At 39.8% G+C, this 16690-nt stretch overlaps 1 protein-coding gene across 4 annotated transcripts in view; it reads left to right on the plus strand.

The window, feature by feature from the left end:
- Pcdh19 (protocadherin 19) overlaps positions 1-7039 on the plus strand; it is a 109808-nt gene extending 102769 nt beyond the window's left edge. For all 4 annotated transcript variants that reach the window (XM_027432921.2, XM_027432920.2, XM_027432922.2 and 1 more), the window contains one exon: positions 1379-7039. In XM_027432921.2, coding sequence (XP_027288722.1) covers positions 1379-1968 — 590 coding nt within the window. In that variant the 3' untranslated portion in view covers positions 1969-7039. The remainder of the gene's footprint in view (positions 1-1378) is intronic.
- Positions 7040-16690: the final 9651 nt, after the last annotated feature.

The raw sequence follows: 16690 nt of genomic DNA on the forward strand, positions 1-16690 counted from the left end.
CTAATGCACATATGCAGCATGTTCTGTTGAAATCAATGTAGTAACATTTTGATCTACTTCTTGTTCTTTAGAGTCTTCAGCTCCCAGTTTATTGTAAATTGTAGAGCTATTGCTGTGTGTTAGACTTCTAGAACTTGTGTTTTTGTGTCTACTTCTATCACTCCTCGGCCTTTCTTAGTTTCTAATGGCTACTCTTCTACTTTTGTAGCTTCCTTATATGAAGGACAACACGTGGCACTTGTTTTTTCCAGTTTTGGCTTATTTTGCTCAATGTAATGTCCTTCAGTTTTATCTGCTTTGTCTCAAAGGATAGGATTTCATTTTTGATTTTTGTTTATGGCTATATAATTTCAGTAAGCATCCATACCAGGCTTTCTTTATCCACTCTCCGCTGATGGGCAGCTCAGGTGATTCAGTATTTTAACTAATGTTAGCAGTATAATGATATACTTGGTTTTTCAGGGATCTTTATAATTTTTATTTTCTTTGAATATATGTCCAGAAATGAGAGAGAGGTAGATTAGGTAGTTTTTCTGTTTTTAATTTTTTTGAGGAACTGTCTGTTTTGTTCTCCCTATTAGCTGTAGTAATTTGCACTCCTACTAGCCATATGCATATTTCATTACGAAATAGGTCCTTAATAAATGTGAAGATGAAGACAAATAAGAAGAAATAGCTAGTTTGTGGCTAATTAAGTGTGTGTGTGTGTAGGGCTAATTGAAGCTTGTGAGTTCTCTGGAAGGAAGGGGTCACAATGTATTCCTTCTGCTGGGAAATCTAGTCATAGCAATGTCATAATGAATTGATTTTTTTGGAACTGTTGGTCAAAAAGAAATTATGTATTAGGTTTTTAAAGAGAATGCACAGTAATCTAAATGGAAGCACCATGTTTTACTGATGGGTAAGGTGGAAAGGGGTTGATAATGTTCATAAAAAATTATGGGCAAGTTTCTTTGTTAGAGTATTTGATTCCTTCCCTTGCTTCCACTTCCTCTTCTGCTGAATGCAGTTTCAAACATAGGTGATTTTTTTAGCAGGAGGTGTTGATAAAATTGCTGACTCCCCACACCTTATACTCAGGATAAACTTTTAAAAATACGTTTTCATCATAACTTGTTTCTTTTTAGGAATTTTGCTTTGTCAGCTGTAGGAACATCGAGGATCATAAAAAAGAGTAGTGTTTAGAGAGAGAGATCTATAGCTTTTTAAAAATCCATTTCTTTTCACACTAGTCCCAAAAGTCAATAAATGACTATCTAAGGTGCCATTTCCCAAAAGGCCTATGGATATAAGAGAGACCTGAACACTGAGGTGGGGGGGGTTGCAGTGATTCCTGGGAAAAACTGAAGAAATTGATGTCTTCCTCTTCTTCTTACAGACCAGAATGAAGGATTTCATTGCAGGGAGGAATGCCGGATTCTTGGCCACTCTGATAGATGCTGGATGCCACGGAATCCTATGCCTACTCGCTCCAAGTCTCCTGAGCACGTGAGGAACATCATCGCTCTGTCCATTGAAGCTACTGCTGCTGATGTTGAGGCTTACGACGACTGCGGCCCCACCAAACGGACATTCGCAACCTTTGGAAAAGATGTCAGCAACCACCCAACTGAGGAGCGGCCCATCCTGAAAGGCAAGAGGACTGTCGATGTGACCATCTGCAGCCCCAAAGTCAACAGCGCTATCCGGGAGGCAGGCAATGGCTGTGAGGCTATTAGCCCTGTCACATCCCCACTCCATCTCAAGAGCCCTCTGCCCACCAAGCCTTCCATGTCTTACACGGTCGCCCTGGCTCCTCCAGCTCATGATCTGGAGTACCATGCCAACAATGGCGCCTCTCGTCCTTCTGAAGCTGAGCCCCGTGGAGCCGACAGTGAGAAAGTCATGCATGAGGTCAATCCTATTCTGAAGGAAGGTCGTGACAAGGAATCTCCTGGCGTGAAGCGCCTGAAGGATATCATTCTGTAAACCGGTCGGGAGAAGTAGAGAGAAAGAAATCACACTGGCTAGTGAAGATGAAGCAGCTGCTCATTTTAATTGCTCACCAATGGTTGGTTCTTGAGTGGCTACACTGTAGAGCTTTCCCTAAATGTATTGTGTATAAGTGACTATCATTCCGTGACAATCCCTCTTGTTTCAACAGGCAGTAGGGGTGTTCAGTTGGAGCAAATTAGCTTTGGCTTGAGTTGTTCATGGGGCCTTGATGTTGGGGAAACAGAGGCAAATTCAGTTGTGAAAAGTATTATGTATTAAGTGTTTGAATTTATATATTTTTGTATGTCAAAATGATAATATAAATTACCATTGTTTGTGAAGAATTACATTTAAAAAAGCAAAAAAGAAAAAAAAAGCAAAAAAAAAAAGCTCTGGACACCTTTAATAAGCTCGCCACTGTTTTTTGTAGTGTAGACAAGTTATTGGTCATTTATTGTGTACAATTCATTGATTCAGTGATGTGAAATCGAGCCCCCAAAAGGTTGTTTCCAAAGCTTGAGTACTTTCCAATGCCGCTACTTTGCTGTGGACGCCCCTGCTTTAAAAACCCTTTTGCTAGCTGTGCTGTTGTTGTATTTGATATTGCAAATTGCTATGTGTGTGGTGATGGCAAAAGGCTTTTAAAGGTTGATGTTTTCTTTTCTTAAAAAAATAATAAAAATACAGACAAAAACAAAATGTAGAAAACTGAGACAGCAAATGAATGAGCAACACCACACCTAGAGGTTGAATAACTTGGTGGATACTCACGTTTTCTAATCCTTGTAGTGATTGTTCATCACCTTGCAGAGGATTTTTCCTGCCTTTCAGTCTTCTGCCCCGGTCTGTGCTAGAGCATTGTAGAAAGTCATTTTTGGATATGCTGCTATCTAATTTGCAGTTGTCAGAAATACTGTGCTGAAAATTTTATGAGATACATTATTTTTTTTTCTAATTTTCAGAACCTGAACAGGAAAGTTGCTCCTGAAGTTATCAGTTTTCAGGCTGAGACATTCCCTGTCTCCAATCATCTGAAGCTCATGCAACCTGACTGAGTCTATTTTGAGATCTAAATTACCATCTCTTTAGACACACACTTCCTGCTTCAGTGTTTTCCCAATCATGATTGGAATTAGATGGTAAAGCACATTGTGGGCTGGAATCCAGGGCTCCATGTTGCTCTTTACCTTAGGCTTATAAATAATGATAGAGAAAGCAGTCTGAAGTGTCCACTTAGGAAAAGACAGGTACTAACATCACTAATCTAATTACTGTGCCTTCTAAATGGAGACACTCTGACACTTGAACTCGTGTTTTTATGACTAATACTTTTTTGATTAAAAATGTGAACAAGAAATTATTAAAACAAAATTCCCTTAGATTTAGTTAACTCTTTTTTTGCTGTAGGCTAGGAATATGCCTTTTTAAACTAACAGACCAGCCCATTCTTTTTGTTGTTTTTTTTAACACTGCATAAATACCGCCTTTTAAAAATCATCTATTAATATTCACTAGCCAACATAGTATTCTTGCAGCCTAACAGTTTATTATTTAAAATAAACTGAAGAAACATGTCACCTTTGCTCTACCTTTGTCTTAAAAGAATTGCTTCTAAAGAAACACGTTTATTTATTTTTTTTGTTCCCCTCCTCTTGTTTTTGTAATTCAAGAACACTTAGAAAGAAAGCCTAGAAGTTAGAGCACTAGAATTCAGAAAAGAGTTTATTTTCTTAAGTTTAGGTAGATAAAGTCATCTCTTTGAAATGTTTTCATTATTTTTACCCGAGTTCCTAGCTTTATACATTACTAGGAGTATTTTCTTTTGTGGGATGTGGGAGGGTTGTAAGGGAGGGGGTGGGTACCTCATTGGGCATGGGGTTAGGTAGTGGAGATTTGTGGGGAAAAAAAGAAACCTATAATGAAGCTACAAATCCATCCTTATTTCCTATTCAGTGCTGAATACTACCTCATGCAAAATATTGGGTTGGCTGCAAATTTTGCCCTGACACCTACATAGTTAGAGACCTTTTCATCTTCTTGCTTCATTTAATTTTCTCTTACATATGATCTCCTATTCTGGTTTGTTTCATTTTGGTATAGTATATTATGAATTAGGTATTTATTTTCCTTCCAAGAGACTATTTGATTAACATATTTAACTTTTTGAAAGTGCCGTTTATGTTAGAATGACTGCCTGTAGAATTTAGACTGATCTTACCATGATCCAGCTGATATATCTCGTTAGCTAGCACCTCAAGGTCACTTTGTAGTCAGATTGAATGGCTTTCTACAGGTGGATTTCTTACTCCGTCCAGTGGCAACTCCGGAGTTTGAAAGACTGTGGAAAGTGGAAATGAATGTTGGAATGTAGAGAGGCCACTGCCTGCCATTTGTCTTACCAGCCAACTGAAAACAGTAGCAGTGGCATTGAATTCTTTTTACTGTATTTTTAAAAGCAACTAAAATTCTTAAATTTTGTCCCCAGAATTTAGTTTTAGTTCCAAGCCTAGTCCATCTAAAATCATTGTTCTCAGTGGGCAGTCAGATATTTTTTTTTGTTTTGTTTTCAAACACTTTATTGGGTATATTCAGAGAATTCTTATTAAGGAAGTATCTTTCCCCTCCAGTTGTCTGATGGAAGTGCAAGTGCATCATAGGAGGGCTTTGTAGGCAGGTTCTACAGGCAGACTGTGCTTGCAAATGGGACTTTTGTGCAAGGATCTTAACTTTCCCATCGACTCGGGATTTTTCCTCTCCCTTTTTAGCACATGTGATGAAAAGCTACCAAGGCCAGTGGAGCAAATATTTTCCCTTTCTGTAAACATGTTACACACTTAAACATGTGGGAATAATTTTAGTTCCCAAGTCCTAGGGAGTTCTATTCCACTTTTCTGATGTCCCTTGGTAATGAAGTGTGACATGCTTTAAAATTTCCTGGCCAGGTAAACTTCTTTATTCAGCACAGGAAATCTAGTTTGCATTGATTGACTGCTTTCTTCCAAGCATAGGAACATGCTATCCAAAAAGAAATGGGGAGATGACCCACAATGCCCCGTGGAAACTTTTCTTTTTCCTATGCAGACTAGAAAATTAACCTGTTCAGGATGAAACTTAGTATTTCATTGATCTTCTGAAACCAGTAGAAAAAGTGAGGGTCTGTCTTGGTACTGAATAGATAGTGGGTTATTGAATCCAGTAGTTCCTGCAGAACAGTGGTTCTCAAAGTACCTTCTCAAAGCAACATCACTTAGGAACTTCTTAGAAATGATAATTCTCTATCCCTGCCTAGAATGGCTGTATAAGAAATGTGGAGTATTTGGCACAGAAATCCATGAGTCAGTTGCCCATTCAAGTTTGAGGGCTTGATAAAGCACAGGTTGGTAGAGCCTAATCCTTAGAGATTGTTACTCAGTTGTTTTGGGTAGGATTTCTTTTCCTATCTACAGATGCCTAGGAGATAGTGATGGGACAATGCTCCAGAGGAAACTTGCCTCATAGGACTAACTGCATCTAAGGTTGCCATTTTTACAAATTTGTTGACATGGTGATAATATGAAAGATGTAACTCTAATCTTTGAAACTTGAAACCATCCAGAGTACCTTCCAGATCCTGTTGTTTCAGCATATGGCTACTAGAGGGGAATTCTGATGACATTTCCCTCTACACCCACCATACCACTAAAAAGCAAACATAAGTGGGCCACTTGAAGTAGAAATACAAGGGGCTGTTTGGGGAGAGGCAGAGATGGAAGGGATAGCTTTTTTGGGCATCCAAGGTGGAGGAAGGATTATTACTGTACATAATCCATTTTATGGGGATCATTTTGATGCTAAATGTTTCCCCAAGGCACTCTCGACAAGTCTGTCCACTTGGCTCTTTTCACAGGGTAATAAGACCCTTTAGACTTTGAAAAACTGGCATAAATGAGCTGAAGAAGTCCATTGTATACAGTCCTAGTGTTTGCCTTCTTGGTAAAATTACATTTTAAGGATATCATTTCATGAGTCAAATTGTATCTGCTGACACTAAAGTGTATTGAGATGTTGTTCTTTAGTTTAAGTATGTATCAAAGTAATATTCAAAGGGGATGTATGGGGGTGGGACTGGGACTGGGTGGCTTTATATTGATAATGAAATATTCCAGAGCAAAACACATTGTCCTAATGAAGTTGTTGCAGCTCTCTTTGTTTTCTTGTGAAGCTGGAATTGGCCCGTGGGTCACATGTTGTGCAAAAGTGAATTAATTTCAAATAGGAATCACATTGCTTTTGTAAAACAAAATCAACCACCTTGTCTGAAGTATACATTGTAAGGCGTTCTTGGTGAAGAACAACCCAGAAACACCTGACCTTGATTGGAAAGCATTGTAGGTCATTAGGGAAATCTGATGATGCTGACTGTTGCTCCAGCTGTGTTGGCAATTAAAGATGACCTTGTTACTAACTGAGTGTTGCTGTCAACCTTAGCAAACAAACCAGCTAACACCTTTACAGCACTGGTTAAGTAGATGTTTACTGGCACTGGCTGGCATTCAGCTGAGGAAGGCTAAGTTACAGACTAATGACCAAGAGCCAGACTAGGTCTAGCTAGAAATTCAGCAACAAATACCTCCTTGTGCTATTTGAATGCTAAGGTATTAGTTGCAAAAGGCTTACGCCTTCACTCCTCTAGTGAGGGGAATGAGCCTGATGACACGATTACTGTTTACCTGTCAAACCAGGGTGGCAATTTAGAAGGATGCAAGTACAGTACGTCTCATTAAGCAGTCTTTGTTGCTGATTATATGAAGATGAAATGGTTGTATATGCTGATCTGTATGTTATGTACATTTTCACAGTGATTGAATCATTGTAAAAACAAAAAAGACAAAAAAGAATCACCACTCTGTCTATTTTATGAAGATGATAAAGCAGCTTTATTAAATTATTACAGTTCTGTTTTAAATGGTGTTACCTGCCACATTGTTTCCTTTTATCTGGTGGTTCTCTGTTTCCCTCTTAAATGTGTTTTCTCTGCTTCAAAATTTAATGCATTTTAGTATTAAAGGCTATTATGGAAAAAGTATTGAGTCTTTGGTGAAGTGTGTCTTGGAGAGTGTTTTTTTCCCTTGATTGGGGGTAGAAGTGTATCAGAACTTGAAATTAACCAGCTCTTGGTGTGGGGGTCACTGATGTTCCCAGCAAGGACTTTGGTTTGCCTTTCCCATTTCAAACTCCCAATTTCCTAAGAGAGATGCCTCTTTCTGGATCCAGACACCAAACATTTCCATTGTAACCCCTGCTACTGCCAGCCCCATCCATAATATTAGAGAAGGAGGGAAACCCATTTCACATGCGGGATGCTGAAGATTTTCCCATGAGCGAATTTAAACAAGCACACTAAAATTATTCGTTAAAATAAATCATTTCAGGGACAACTGTACAGTGGGACTTATCTGCAGAATTAATTTTTTAAAAGGGCAAGCTTTAGTTGAGGCTGTCAGTTGGGAAAAGGGGAGTGTAAAACAAAGATGACCTGACTGCCCCTTGATGCCTTCAGGTTTGAAAATGAAACATCAGGAGAGGCTCTGGCTTTGTACATAACAAGGCTGGAGAGAAAGTTCCAACAAGCTCTCTTTATCCAAACAATTATTCTGTGGGACTTAACACTTGGGCTGCAAGTATTCATTTGAGCTGCAACTGGAGGGGGTGGTTAGAGGCAAGGGCCACATCAGAGCATTACAAACAGTGCCTTCAGTGGTTAAAGGGTAAATTGCTTCGGCATGACCTATTCTTTCCAGACAATTAAAAGTGATCTCAAGGAAATCCATTGTCTTCCTGGATCTCCATCTTCCTGTTATCTCTACTCACCTGTATTAAATTGAGATTGTATCTTATTCCCCAGAATTAGCCCTAGAGTCAAAGTAATAGACAGAGATTTGGTACTGCATTTTAATAGGTGTTTCATCAGAATGCAAACAGACATGCTTAGGCACTGGAATAACATCCACTGGTGTATGTACAGATGTTCACATGGTCTCACAGATGGAAAGGCATATTGGAAAGAGACTGGTCTGTCACTGGCCTGGAAACAATTAAGACACAGAAGGTCAAAGGAATGTTTCTGGGTTAGCCTGTACCAAAAACACAAAACAAAGTTCTTGGAGCATTTTCCATCTACTATTTTTTTTTTTTTTGAGTGGGGAAGGAGCGACAGGGCAAACAAAAAAAGTCAGTTCCTTCTGAGGAACAAAGAAGAGAAAATAAATTCTTATATGATGAAGAACCTTCACATGTACAACAAAGACATACCCTAGAGCTTAACAATGACCATTGCCTAAGTATGGGAAACTGACAATATTATATCAGCATAAACTCAAAGATAGTCAATTTTGGAAACCAAAACAAACTAAATTATCTGATTCATAGTGGCAACAAAGTACCTGTGAGGCACTTCACATTTGATACTGGCATGCTGTGTGTGGAGTCCATGAGCTTATGAAATAGGTACTGGAGACAAAATATGTGCCTCACCACTTTCATAGACATGGTTAAAGATGTCCACCACTTGGAAGGTGATAGGACTTCAAAACAATTTCTTTTTACAGGGTTTCTCTGTGGCTTTGGAGGCTGTCCTGGAACTAGCTCTTGTAGACCAGGCTGGTCTCGAACTCACAGAGATTCTCCTCCCTCTGCCTCCCGAGTGCTGGGATTAAAGGTGTGCACCACTACTGCCCAGCCTCAAAACAAACTTCTGTAGCAAAAGAGAAGATGGGTGTTGTATTTTTATCAGTGTATATTAATTATAAAGTGACACACTTCATTATAACATCTCTACATATGTATATAAGGTACTTTGAGCATATTCCCCGGATACATCATTATTTCTTCTCCCAACTTTCTCCTCCATATCCTTCCTGGATCCCGTTTTAGTTTCACATCTTTTGTTTCCATATCCACACCTTCTACATATGAGAAAAAACAAGCAATGCTTGTTTTATGAGGATGGTTTGTTTCACTTACTATAACATGTATAGGTTTCCCCTAAAGATCACACATTATTTTCTTCTTTATGGATGAGTAAAACTTATGCATATATATCACAGTTTGTTCATCCATTAATTTCTTGGTGAACCATAATTTTGCCATTGTGAATAGTGTCATGATAAATATAGGAATTCAGATGTATTAGTTACTTTTCTCATTGTAGTGATAAAATACCCAACAAGAAGCAAATTAAGGAAAAAAAATAGCGTGTTTTGACTTACAGTTCAAGAGGATACAATTCATTGTGGCAGGGAAAACATGGCTGCAGGAGCACATGGCTTCTGGTCAAATTGCAACTGAAGTCAGGGAGTAGAGAGTGATGAACATTTGGTCTCAGCTCCCTTTTGTCTATTTTATTCAGTCTAGGACCCCAGCCAGTGAGATGTTAATGAATATTATGACCAAGTCTTCCTAAATTAACTTAATTTAGTTAAGCATAGATATGCCCAGAGATTTGTTTTCATAGTTATTCTAAATCCCATCAAGTTGATGATTAGCCATCAATAGCAGATATTTCTTTTGTATGTTGACTTAGAGTCCTCACAGTGTACACATAGGTGCTCTTGCACCCATGCAGGCATGTGCACCTGTGCAAGGGCAAGCATACACACACACACACACACACACACACACACACACACACACACACACACACACAACACTTATTCAGAAGAAGTGTTACGATTTCTTTTTACATTTTTTTCTGAGTAAACTCAATGCAGATTTCCATAGTGACTGAACCATTTTTAATGTGGAGAAGGAAGATGGATGGGCAAGGGGCAGACAAGAATCTCCCAGTTACCCACAGATCTTGGTATACTGACTTTATCTTGTGTTTTAGAATTCTAACTTCCTCCAGACCCCCAAAGCCTTGATTCCACTTTAGTTTTCCAGGTCCTCTAGTATGGATTGTTGTCCCAATCCAGGGCTTTCCCTGTCTTATAAGTATTTCCACTGTCTCTTCTTTTACTTTCTAAAGTTTAGCTGTGTCTGGGGTGTGCTAGAGCTCCAGGGACTAGGAGAAAATCACTGTATGCCAAACACTTCATAAGCATCATCCGAATTGTTTAATCACCTCTTTGTTTATTTTGTGTGAGAGGGTATGTGTATGTGTGTGTAAGTGCAGGAGCATATACTGCTGTTGCCTTATAAATGTCAGAGGAAAAAAATACGGGAGTCAGTATTTTTACCTTACCCTTTATGTGTCTTAGGGTTTCAATTAGATCCTCAGGTTTGGTGTTAAACACCTTTATCTACTGAGACATTTTCCTATTCTCAGGACAGCATCTTGTCCTCAAGGCAACCTTGTGTGGGAGATGATGATATCTCTGTTCTATATACAAACGAATTGAGGCTCTGAGTGTTTATGGGAGATTGTTCAAGGAGACATGATTACTAAATAGAAGTGCTAAGATTGAAAGCCATATCAATTTACTAATAAAGTATTACTCTCTTCAACTACTCTTCAGGGACCAACAAACATCCTGATAACTTCTTCCTGGATAGAATTTTAACAGTTGGTGCTAATATCTTAGGACATTTATTTATTCATCCTAGAAAAATATGGAAATTTGAAGAAATCTTTGGGATCCCAATGTCATGTCTCTGAGAAGTGATTGTCACAGTGGGAATTTCAGGCCAGGGTGCTTTTGATCAGCCTCACAGGCATCTCCCTACTCCTCTACTCAGGGCCTTCCTTTCAAGTTGCATTAGTCATGCATGGCAGGACTGTGGCTCCTTTTAGAGTCTGTGCACTCTAGCTAGTCAACAGCCCTTGAAATGAAGGTCTGGTAACCCTATATTCTTCTGTCCCTCTGGATTTCAAGCAATCTGTCAAGGATGTATTCATGTGTGTTACAGGTCAGCACAGCTGGAGTCAGTCCCAATATATGTTCACAACAGGGATGGATTAGTTTTTTAGATGCAAAACGTTGGCAGAAGATGAGAGAAGTAAAAAGCTTTAAAAAGCAGGGTGCTAGTGGTGATGGGGATGGAAGGCATGTTTGAAAAAGAAATTGAAATCACAGGGCATTACAAGGAAAAGCATGATAGAATAGAAAAATTACCTGGAAAATGGGCAATTCAGTTTTGAGCACTGGGTCACCAGAAACATGAGTTGGTTCCCGTGCATGCTTCACAATTCATGTGGAATTGAAGAGGTACAGACAAATCCCCAGGATTCTTTTGTCTGATTCCCACAAGAAAGCCAGCATTCTGATATGTATCTAAACTAGGAAGTGAGTTCAGACAAAGGTAAGTGGGAAGGAAAGAGAATTTACGAGCCTTTGGTAATGAATAGTGCAGCTTCCTAAAAAACATCCTCATTTAATAGTTCCTGTTATTGAAATGTCCATATCCAGCATGCCTCAATGGTCTACATTTCCTTAGTATTGAATATGGCCCTAAGAATTTTGTCTATTAGAGCTGAGTTACCCAAAATAGATAAGCACTGAGATGCTTTGTACATGCTATTACTCTTTCTTTCTTTCTTTCTTTCTTTCTTTCTTTCTTTCTTTCTTTCTTTCTCTTTCTCTCTCTCTCTCTCTCTCTCTCTCTCTCTCTCTCTCTCTCTCTCTCTCTTTTCCTGTCAATCTTTCTTCCCTTTTTACATATAGCAGACAAATATGGATATATCAGAGACTAAGATACAGGTATTATTTTATAAATTTTATTTAAATTAAAAACAATCTTATTTTACATATCAATCCCAGTTCCATCTCCCTCCCATCCTCCCATGCACCCACCACCAATCCCCCATCCATTCCCCATCCACTCCCCAGTGAGGGTGAGGCCTTTCATGAGGGATCATCAAAATCTGTCAAGTCATTTGGGGAAGGGCCTAGGCCCTCCCCTGTGTATCTAGGCTAAGAGAGTATCCCTCCATGGGAAATGGTCCCCCAAAGTCCGTTAGTGTACTAGGGATACATTCTGGTTCTACTGCCAGAGGCCCCATAAACTTCACAGTGCTCCTAACTGACACCTAAGTTTAGGGTGCCTGGTTTGGTCCAGTGTTGGTTCCCAAGCTGTCAGACTGGGGTCCATGGGTTCCCACTTGCTCAGTTCAGCTGTTTCTATGGGTTTTCCCAGCTTGGTCTTGACCACTTTGTTGGTCACTCCTCCCTCTCTGAAACTGGATTTCAGGAGTTTGGCTCAGTGCTTACTTGAGGATCTCTGCTTCTGCTTCCATCAGCAACTGGATGAAGGCTCTAGGATGGCATTTAAGGTAGTAATCAATCTCATTATAGGGGAAGGACATTTAAGATAGCCTCTCCACTATTGCTTAGGTTCCTAATAGGGGTCACCCTTGTGGATTTCTGTACAATTCCCTAGAGCCAGATTTCTATTTAAACCTATAGTGACTCCCTCTATTAATGTGTCTCTTTCACTCTTCTCTATTCCTCTCTCAACTAAATCTTCCTGATCCCCTATGTTCTCCTTTCACCCTCTTCTCCTCTTCTCTTTCTCCTACCTTCCTCCCTCTCCCCCATGTTCCCAATTTGTGCAGGGGCTCTTGTCCTTTCCTCTTTACTGGGGGACCATGTATGTCTCTATTAGGGTCATCCTTGTTTCCTAGCTTCTCTGGAGGTGTGGATTGTAGGCTGCTAAACCTTTTCTCTATGTCTAATACCCATATATAAGTGAGTACATACCATGTTTGTCTTTCTGTGGTTTGCTTTCGAACTCAGGATGGTTTCTTCTAGTTCCATCCATTTGCCTGCAAACTTCAAGATTCCATTGTTTTTTTTTTTTCTGCTGAGTAGTACCCAATTTTGTAAATTACCACATTTTCTGTATGCATTCTTCAGTTGAGGGGCATCTAGGTTGCTTCCAGTTTCTGGATACTACAAATAATGCTGTTATGAACATAGTTGAACAGATGTCCTTGTTGTATGAATGTGTATCCTTTGGGTATATGCCTAAGAGTGGAATTGCTGGATCTTGAGGTAGATTGGTTCCCATTTTCCTGATAAACCGCCATACTGATTTCCAAAGTGGCTGTACCAGTGTGCACTCCCACCAGCAATGGAGAAGCATTACCCTTTCTCCAATCCTCTCCTGCATAAACTGTCATTGGAGTTTTTGATTTTCGCCATTCTGACAGGTGTAAGATGGTATCTCAGAGTTGTTTTGAGTTGCATTTCCCTGATGGCTAAGGAATTTGAGCACTTTCTTATGTGTCTATCAGCCATTTTAGATTCCTCTATTGAGAATTCTCTGTTTAGTTCTGTATCCCACTTTTTAATTGGATTATTTGTTGTTTTGGAGACTAGCTTCTTAGTTCTTTGTAAATTTTGGAGATCGTCCCTCTGTCAGATGTAGGGTTGGTGACTATCTTTTCCCATTCTGTGGGCTGCTGTTTTGTCTTGTTGACTGTGTCTTTTGCCTTACAGAAGCTTCTCAGTTTCAGGAGGTCCCATTTATTGTCATTCTCAGTGTCTGTGCTAGTGGTATAATGTTCAGGAAGTGCTCTCCTGTGCCAATTTATTCAAGGGTCCCTCCCACTTTCTCTTCTAAGAGGTTCATTATGGCTGGATTTATGTCGATGTCTTTGATCCATTTGTAGTGTTTGTGCATGGTGATAGACATGGATCTATCTGCAATCTTCTACATGTCAGCGTCCAGTTATGCCAGCACCATTTTCTGAAGATGCTTTCGTTATTCCATTGTATAATTTTAGCTTCTTTGTCAAAAATCAGTTATTCATACGTGTGTGTGTGTGTGTGTGTGTGTGTGTGTGTGTGTGTGTGTGTGTTAATATCAGGGTCTTCAAGTCCATTCCATCGGTCTACCTGTCTGTTTTTGTGACAATACTAAGCTGTTTTCAGGACTATGGCTCTATAATAGAGCTTGAATTCAGGGATAGTGATGTCCCCAGAAGTTCCTTTGTTGTACAGGTTTGTTTTGGCTATCTTGGTTCTTTTGTTTTTCCATATAAAGTTGAGTATTGTCCTCTCAAGGTCTGTGAAGTATTGTGCTGGGATTTTGATAGGGATTGCATTGAATCTGTAGTTTGCTTTTGGTAAGATTGCCATTTTTACTTTGTTGATCCTACCTATCGATAGAGGTAATTTTTGCTTCCAAATCAATACCCAGGAACTGTCCTCAAAGTATCTGGTCAGCTTTCTTCATCCCCACTCTAACCATTCTGGTCCAGAAGCAGCATCTCTCATCAGGGTAACTGAAATAATTTTCTAACTTGTCTCTTCTCATTCTCCTTTCCTCTTTCTGTCACATGTTCACACTTCAAGAAGAGGGATTTTGTTAAAATACCGCACCCGTTAAATCACACCTCTGCCTAAGATCTGTCAATGGTTTCACTAAGATGAAATCTAATTTCCTTAACATGGATTACAAGAGTGATTTTCAATTTTTGTCTGCTCCCTATAGTAAGAAATCCATTTTACATTAACTGAAATTAACATTTCACAAACAATACATATCTTTGTTACCTGCAGTGCACTCTCAGATTTTCTATTCAACTCATGACACAAAGGGTCAGCTTTCCCTGTAAAGGTCCAGATAGTCAATCTATTAGGCTTTCTGGGCATATGGTCTCTGTTGCTGCCACTGTGCTTCATCATACTGTTGTTTATTACTCCAGGGACTTTGTGAATCCTCCAGAGAACCACTTCCTTCTCACAGTGCAGAGTATCCCATCCTCCATCCTGTGTAGTAAATGCTCCAGAGACATGTCAGTATCACTCAGTGACTTATTCTCAAGTCCAAATAGTGGATAGTTTCATATCAACATTCCTTTTATACAAATATATTCTTATTTTTCCTTTGAAATACAAATGAAGCATTTTAACATTTATTAGTGAGACATGAGCTATGAAAGAATGTTTCCCATCACAAAAAGGGAAGAAAATCAGAGTCACACAACAAATTGTGTCTCTCTTTTTCTTTCTTAATATAGATAACATTTACATGAATGTATATAAATAAGTATATTGAGTAGAGCATAATTTAACACAAAACACAATCTCTATCCTCACTTCACAAGACTAACCTTTTCTAACAACACAACACAGCAGAAGGAAAAATACTTATATTTTATAGCACATTAGCTTGACATTTTTAGATCATGTTTTCTATACCTTATACATCTTGAAAGAAAATGTTGCAGTTTGAATCTTTCTGGTTTGCTTTTTTTTCCAAAAAATCATTTTCTCTCATGACTCTTTTTTTTAAATTTTATTTTATTTTATTAGTTCTAGTTAGGGAACAAGCTTATTTCAAGTCCCTTCTCCCTCTCCCTCCCCTCACCCCCAAACTTTCTCCCCCACCCCCAGCCCACCCCCCCAACCCCATCCACCCACTACTCCCCAGGCAGGGTAGGGCCCTCAACGGGAGCTCAGCAAAGTCCACCAAGTCTTCCTATGCTGATCCTGGGCCCTTCCCCATGTGTCCAGGGCCAGAGTGTAACCCTTCATATGGGATGGGCTCTCAAAGTCCCTTCTTGCACCAGGGAAAAATACTAATCCACTACCAGAGGCTCCCTGGAGTGCAGAGGCCTCCTTATTGACATCCATGTTCTGGGGTCTGGATCAGTCTTGTACAGGCCTCCTGGACAGCATCTGGGGTCGATGTGCTCTCCCTTGTTCAGGCCAACAGTTCCTGTGGGTTTCTCCATCCTAGTACAGACCCCTTCGTTCTTCATTCCTCCCTCTCTTCAACTAAATTCCCGATTTCGGCTCATTGTATATCTGTGGATGTCTGTCTCTGTTTCCATCAGCCACTGGGTGAGGGCTCTAGGATGGCATAAAGAGAAGTCATCAATCTCATTTTAGGGGGAGGGTTTTTAGGTTATCCTCTCCACCATTGCCTGGATTGTCAGATCGTGTCATCCTTGTAGGTCTCTGGAGATCTCCCTGGTTCCTGATCCCTTCTCGGGCCTACAGTGGCTCCCTCTGATATCGTATCTCTCATCTTGCTCTCTTTCCTCTATCCTTCCCCCACACAATGTTTCTGCCCCTCCATTTCCTCTCCTCTTCTCCTCTTCTCTTGCTCTTATTGTAGCAGCTCCTTCCCCCCCCCACCCTCATGCCCCCAATTAGTTCGGGAGTTCATGCCACTTCCATTCCTGGGGACCATTTAACCCTTAGAGTCCTTCATGTTTCCTAGTTTCTTTGGTGAAGAGCATTATATACTGGTAGTCTTTTGTTCTATGTCTAAAATTCATATATCAGTGAGTACATACCTTGCTTGTCTTTTTGTGACTGGGTTACCTCACTCAGGATGGTTTCCTCTAGTTCCATCCATTTGCCTGCGAATTTCAAGATTCCATTGCTTTTTTCTGCTGAGTAGTACTCCATTGTATAAATGTACCACATTTTCTCAATCCATTCTTCAATAGAGGGGCATCTAGGTTGTTTCCAGGTTCTGGCTATTACAAACAATGCTGCTATGAACATGGTTGAACATATGTCCTTGTTGTAAGTACATGCCCTATTTGGGTATATACCCAAGAGAGGAATGGCTGGATCTTGAGGTACACTGATTCCCATTTTTCTGAGCAACCGCCATACTGATTTCCAGAGTGGTCTTACAAGATCGCACTCCCACCAGCAATGGAGGAGTGTTCCTTTTTCTCCACATCCTCTCCAGCATAGATTGTCATTGGTGTTTTTTATTTTAGCCATTCTGACAGGCGTGAGATGGTATCTCAGAGTTGTTTTGAGTTGCATTT

This window comes from Cricetulus griseus, chromosome X (genome assembly GCF_003668045.3).
Source record: "Cricetulus griseus strain 17A/GY chromosome X, alternate assembly CriGri-PICRH-1.0, whole genome shotgun sequence".
Classification (NCBI taxonomy): domain Eukaryota; kingdom Metazoa; phylum Chordata; class Mammalia; order Rodentia; family Cricetidae; genus Cricetulus; species Cricetulus griseus.